This window comes from Procambarus clarkii, chromosome 45 (genome assembly GCF_040958095.1).
Source record: "Procambarus clarkii isolate CNS0578487 chromosome 45, FALCON_Pclarkii_2.0, whole genome shotgun sequence".
NCBI classification, from domain to species: Eukaryota; Metazoa; Arthropoda; class Malacostraca; order Decapoda; family Cambaridae; genus Procambarus; species Procambarus clarkii.
Window position 1 is genome coordinate 9,117,055 of NC_091194.1, and position 7,438 is coordinate 9,124,492.

Genomic DNA, 7,438 nt, shown 5'->3' on the forward strand with positions numbered 1-7,438 from the left:
ATATGTTCATAGCTAAACAAATGTTATTCCGTCTTGTGAAAGAACGGCCTTATTTATCTCGTTAATAAAACTTTTGAATTTTTTGTTATAAACATGTCCACCAAGCTTCTTGAAACGTATTATTGTGTGTGTTATCTGTATTTTAAGTACTCGGGGAGCTGCATGCTTGTCAATCAAATATGGCGGCCAAATGAACTCAGCTACGCCCTTATTTTAGGACGCTCAAACAATTTCCAGAATTTTAGCTCTGTGCGCCCATCTCGTTGTCGTACACTCCCACGTTATCCAGCAGTGCTGCCATGTGTTTAACATTCTCCGTATCTTCTCTGGAAGACTCAAAGTTGATCACTTGGGCCTCAGACGTTTCCTTCGACTCTTCTTCAGTATCTATTTCCTTCTGTTTCATTATTCTTCATCTGTAGTTCCAGTCTACCCAGATTATCTTTCTGTCATAGTTCCACGCCGCACACAATATCTTTCTAGCAAAGCTCCGTTCTGTCCAGTGCATCCTTCAGTCGTAGTTCCATTCTGTCCTCAGTGATCTTAAATTCCAACCATATTCGAACCAAGAGATCTTTCTCTTCTGCTAAGCAAGCTGCCTGTTACAGCTCCTGGAGCATTTATACAATTGTCAACAATATCTGTGTTGAGAGAGACTCATTTAAACAATTCACAAATACGCTAATATTTCTAAACTATATGGGGGTGACTACAACAAATCGTGATAATATTGTATACTACGAAATAATGATTAATTAATCAAGGAGCACCGTAGGAACTACTTGGTGGGTTTGCCGGTGCTCCATAGGATTGGCTTGGAGCAGGAGCGGGTGCTCCGTAGGATTGGCTAGGGGCAGGAGAGGGTGCTCCGTAGGATTGACTTGGAGGAGCTCCGTAGGATTGGCTAGGGGCAGGAGAGGGTGCTCCGTAGGATTGACTTGGAGGTGCTCCGTAGGATTGGCTAGGGGCAGCAGAGGGTGCTCCGTAGGATTGACTTGGAGGAGCTCCGTAGGATTGACTTGGAGGTGCTCCGTATGATGGACTTGGAGCTACAGGTGCTCCGTAGGATGAGCTTGGAGCTGCAGGAGGTGCTCCGTAGGATGTGCTTGGGGCAGCTGGGGGCGCACCGTAGGATGAACTTAGAGCCTTTGGTGGTGGTCCGTAGGATGGGCTAGAAGCCTTTGGTGGTGGTCCGTAAGATGGACTAGAAGCCTTTGGTGGTGGTCCGTAGGATGAGCTAGAAGCCTTTGGTGGTGGCCCGTAGGATGGGCTAGGAGCCTTTGGTGGTGGTCCGTAGGATGTGCTAGGAGGGGCTCCATAGGACGTACTTGGCCTACCCTTACCTTTCCCCTTGCCCCGGGATCGATTCCGCCTAAAGAGATTGAAAATAGGAGTCCTCCGTTTTCTTTTCAAGGGTTCGAGGACAGCCACGTCACCACGAACTGAAGAAAAAGGAGTTTAAGTTTTAATGGGCTCATAATGGACATGGGTAGGAATGGCTAGTAGAGCTGCAGGAACGGGTTGAAAAACTTTTTGAAAATCATGGATAATGAAGATAGATGAACAGATGACCATAACGCTGGTGGAAGTTAAAATATATCGCGTAATGATGATGGGTAACAAAACACCATAGTATCCCCTACTCTTCTGAAAAGTGAGGCGTGACGGGTGGAAACGTGAGTTGGGTTGATGCGATGGAGATTAATATGAGGAGGGAGAGTATGAGAGAAGAATACCCACAAGGTGATGAAGATGAGTGTGACTGAAATCAGTATAAATATGAGAGAAAGATGAGTATATGTGAAAGCAAAACTCACGTTTGGTAGCACCGCCGACCTCCATGGCCAGTTGCGTCATACCGCCGCCGCCAGCATCTTCCCCGAGCACCAGCACCACCGCCACCACCACCACCACCACCGCAGGCACCACAGGCACCTGTCAGAGGGAACATAAGTTACTATTGATTCGTCGTTGGCAAGATCTCACCGTATCACTGTTGAGATCTTTTAGAAGTCACTGCTGGGAAATCCCTAAGAGGTTTTCTTCCATGGTCACTGCTGAGGGCTCGCTGGGATTTGGAGCCTAGGACACTGTTGAGGATCCGTTAAGACCTGAGTGTCCAAAATAGCTTCTGGGAGGCTTATCAGCGTCTAAGAACTAGATATAAGGTTAATGCAAGTCTGACAAACATAAATAAATCTATCTACAATGCTGAAGAATTCTTTTATCCTTTAAATATTCCAATTTATTTGTTTTTCTTTCTGTAGAAACTAATTCGTGTTGACATTTTTATATATAGTTTCTTGTTTCATTTTTAGTTGAGAGTTTCCTTTAGACTTGGCCATGTTTTTATTAATTTATAGTTGCTGGTTAGTCAATAAGTTGTTGTGGTGGCTATCTAAGACCCTCCATAGGTTGATAGTCTTTAAGCGCAACATCCAGCCAAACATTACGGGACGGAGTGAGGGACTCAAGAACAGATAAAGCTACTCCTCTGAGATACTTGTAAACAAGCAAATTTTACGTTCTTCGCCGTTACGAAAATTATAAAAATTTAGCTAAGTGTCTTCAGCAGTAAAGGTATCACGTTTAGACAGCCAGATGTTATCTTTTTACGTTTATAGAACCAGACATGTCTAGAGAACCAAAGATGCTTATGTTTTGAGAACTGAAATGGTTCCATATCAAGAGAACAAAGGTGCTTCTGTTTATAGAGCCAATGATGTATTGAGTTTTGAGAACCAAACATTTATCATGGTCACACATAAAGAGTGTTTAGTATGTATAGACTCAAATATGCTTCGAGCATAGAAATCCAAAGACGTTTCGTGTCTGATAAATCAAAAATGTTTTCAAGTTTGGAGAACCATATTTCGTATCAATAAAGAAATAATTAGCACTTCAAGCATGAGAGATTAACTACACAGGAACCTGGCCAAAGGCGCTTTCCTAGTTGTAAATACAACAAACGTGAGACCTGGTTTTGACCATGCAGCCCTGAAATGCACTCAACCTAAAAATGTACAAAACAGGTTTAAAAGGTAGTCAGAGATACGCAGGAAGACATTTACCAGAGCTGAGAGGACAGAGCTACAAGGACGGACTGGGCTCTCACCACACGAGGAACGAAGGAAGACATGAGACATGCTAACACGTGATTTTAAAGATAATTGATTAAGAATACAACAGAAACAAACGTTCCAAGTAAGAAGTAGCAGAGCCTATTGTTTGTTGGTGGGCTTAAGGCGTACCAACCTCGGGATAAAGGCGTACCAACCTCTGCATATTAACCACACAAGGTCACCACAATAGCTTACTGACCAACCACAAAGTAGACTTTGGTCTTGAACATTATCCGGGACTAAAGCAAGCAGAGTACATCTTTCTGTATTCACCTAGTTGTGCTTGCGGGGGGGGGGGGTGAGCTCTGGCTCTTCCGGCCCGCCTCTCAACTGTCAATCAATGAACTTTTTTCCACATACACCGGGAAGCAGCCCGTAGCAGCTGTCTAACTCCCAGGTACCCATTTACTGCTAGGTGAACAGAGGCATCAGGGTGAAAGAAACTGCACATTTGTTTCTGCCTCCACCGGGAATTGAATCCGAAACCTCAGGACTACGAATACGAAGCGCTGTGAACTCAGCTGTCAGGCCCCTTTCTGTACATAGTCCTGTGGAGTTTCCATGTTGTTTAAGATTCAGCTATTCAGAATAAAATTTCCAAGTAGCACAGGCTATGGTGAGCCCGTAGTATGTTGTTGTTGTTAAAGATTCGCTACCTGGAACAAAAAGTTCCAAGTAGCACGGGCTATGGTGAGCCCGTAGTGACCTGAAGCATATTGTTGTTTAAGATTCGCTACTCAGAACAATAAGTTCCAGTAGCACGGGCTATGGTGAGCCCGTAACTTACCTGGCACAGGAGCGGGGCAAGAAGCACGGGCTATGGTGACCTCGTGGATGGGAGATGTCTCCCATGGACCCGTAGTAGTATAGATAGAAACTATATACAAAGTGACTGCTGACTCTAGTCTGTTATTTTAATGACAGGATGTTATATCAAGGCAGTTATATCCTCAACAGAGACGGAGGAAGACACTGAAAAAGCTTGTAAAAATCATTTAAATAACTGTAAAAAAAAAAAATTAGGAGCTATGAAGAGAGAAAATGAGTTACATCGATAAACAGAGGAAGATTATTAATTACTTGCACACGAACACCGCAAACATATACCCACATAACATACCATTTTCATTAGCAGCATGGTCACGCGATCTTATATATGTCGCAATTAAACCATACAGAGATGTTAGCGAAGAAGAGCAGGACGAGGATGGTCGAGGGACGTCCTACCAGGAGGGGATCGAGGGATGAAGTAATGACTAAGGCCAGTCTCCAGCCCTTTATATAGTTTACTTTCACTCTCGTGTGAAGCGTATGCCAGAACGTCTTTTTTTTTGGGGGGGGGGGGAGGGTTCGTCGTCTAACTAAATGCATTTTTATTTTTACGTTAGGGATATATTTTATATTTTCCATATTTTCTTAAACTTCGGGAGATATCTGAGTAGGAATTATACATTGAAATTGAAATTGAAATAAGTTTATTGAGGTAAAATACACACAAAGGGATGAGGTAGCTCAAGCTATTCTCACCCCGTTCAGTACAACGTGTAATGTACTGTGCAACAGCCTATATAGTTATATATATAGCCTATATAATTATACATGGTTATACAAAATATATAACTCGGTTGAAGGGCATAATCACAGTAGGTTACGAAATTTCGTAAGATTCATATGAATGTTCAATTGAAGATGAATCCATGCAATTTGCACAAGTATCCAGTGTGAGAATAGTGGAGACGATGGGCGGGGACTCGGAAATACAGGATCTGGAGCCTCTATTGGTTCTTAGGAAAAACAATTGTAGGATAGAGCTTCGCCCTTCTAACTATTAGTCGTCTTATTCAATGTTTCTTGCCATATCTAGTTTGTCCCAATTGCTTACTGGCATTACACTGAATGTTTCCTCACATCTCTGTGGCTCATCTGCGTGTCTAGCTGCCATGCATGACCTCTTGTTATGCTGCCCCTCAACCTGTACTTACTGTATCTATTTCATCGATGCTCCAAATATTACAATCCCAGGAAGAATACGAGACCTATACTATTGATCCTTGTGGAACACTATGGTAATTATTATTATTAACATCTTTATTAACAAAATTAATTACAATTTTGCCTAATCTGAGGATTTCAATTAATTCTTATTAAAGTAAGGATAATGCTGGTATTCACTGTCACACAGGACAGAGGGTCATACACAAGACAATAAATCTAAGCTGTAGGCTGAAGCACATATATATCATGGTTACAATCAATGTTTTAATGTATGAATATGTGAAAACAACTTTTTATTGTACACTGCCACACAAAGACAGGGATGGGTTCACAAGTGATGCAGCTTAGAAGTAATATAAATAAAATTGTTCTTCATTCTTTAAAATGGACAAGCAAATTTTGGATAAATTGTTAGGATGTCGTCCAGAACACCTGAGTCAAAGAAATAGTTACACAGTTGGTGGTACAAGAGGCCAGGAGGTCTAAAGTCTTTTACGGTTTCACATTCAACAATATAGTGTTCTAGTAAATGTATTAAAGGTTTATCACAGAGTTTACACTCTGAGTATTCTGGTAGTGGCTCAGCCTCACTAACCTGCCAGATGTGTCTATAGCCACGGCGAATTCGCGCAATGACTACATCACATTGCCTGGTTCGGTTACTGTACTTATTATTACAAAAGTTGTCATAGCTTTTAATACTGCAGCTTTCAGGTTTCTGGGCATTTCTTAGTTCTTCTAAATCTGAATTAATTTCTTTAATTTGTATGTTTCTAATAATAGCATTAGATAGTCCAAAGTCATAATCAATGTTTTCTTTCCTGCAAGCCTCATTGGCCAATCGATCTACAAAGTCATGTTTACCAACTATGGTAATAACAATCCTGGGAAGAGCACGAGACCTATACTATTGATCCTTGCACATAGTTACAAAAAGTACTATATAAACAGAAGGATGGGTTGCCATATGTGTATAATTCGAGCGTATTAGGGATTTAATTAATTACGTGGATAAGTACACGCACAAATGCGTAGGAATATCGCGTAAAGGAGTAAGGCGTAATTACGATAGATCTTCCAACGGAGAGGTTGCTTGCGATCGCGGGTAAAGGCATAGTGTCACATTTACTGCTGAGAGAGAGAGACGTATAAGATGTCTCCCGCCTCCATTCCGAAAAGCACGACGTATGGAATTGAAACGATCTCATAAGGTTATATGTTCTTCCTATAAAACGGTAAAGAATTTATATATTTCTTAGCAAGAGCACTTGAGGGGCTGAGGTGTATACACAGACCACTACTCCAGGGAGAACATAAGTAGCCTCGTTGATTTGATTGTTGCCGCCGGGGGAGACTATTTTATTGTGCACCCCATACTCGTCCGAAGCCGGACGACTCAAACAGAAAATGGAACAGTACGTCACTTTTGTGAGTCGATTTCATTTCAAATTACATCCAAATTTGGCCATAGCGCGCATACGAGCGAAAAGTGACATTATTTTTAAGAGGAGGGGTTGCGCTCACATTAGAGGGGGCACAAAAGTCTTTTTTTTATCAGACTTCAACGGAGATTATTGCATTCACAATCTACCCTGCTCACCTTATAATTATAATGTCAGCTAGCAACCGAAATTGTTGCATTTAAATAGCTATGTATTTACAATTAAACATTAGACATTAAGGGTAGGTGATTTTAGTAGTATTTGAGGAGCCTCATGCTGGCGTGATATATCGTGTAATACAACCATACGTTATACAACCATACGTTATACAACCATACATTATACAACCATACGTTATACAACCATACGTTATACAACCATACATTATACAACCATACGTTATACAACCATACGTTATACAACCATACATTATACAACCATACGTTATACAACCATACATTATACAACCATACATTATACAACCATACATTATACAACCATACATTATACAACCATACATTATACAACCATACGTTATACAACCATACGTTATACAACCATACGTTATCAACCATGACATTTTCCTGAGTGATGCAACGGTCAGCAAAAATGGAATGCACTTAAGGAACAGGTTGTGGAAGCAAATTCTTTTCATAATTTTAAAACTAGATATGATAGGGAAATGGGACATTGCTGTAAACAACCGATGGCTAGAGAGGCGGGATCCAAGAGTCAATGCTCGATCCTGCAAGCACAAATAGGTGAGTATACACACACACACACACACACACACACACACACACACACACACACACACACACACACACACACACACACACACACACACACACACGAATTATATACTGTTTGATTATAATT

At 41.2% G+C, this 7,438-nt stretch overlaps 1 protein-coding gene across 1 annotated transcript; it reads right to left on the minus strand.

The window, feature by feature from the left end:
* Nucleotides 1-759: 759 nt before the first annotated feature.
* Nucleotides 760-1,449, minus strand: LOC123770178 (pro-resilin-like; the record flags this gene model as incomplete). Its single annotated transcript, XM_045761851.2, has 1 exon — nt 760-1,449. A coding segment is annotated over one exon (690 nt), but the record flags the coding sequence as incomplete, so codon positions are not given.
* Between the last annotated feature and the right edge of the window lie 5,989 nt (nt 1,450-7,438).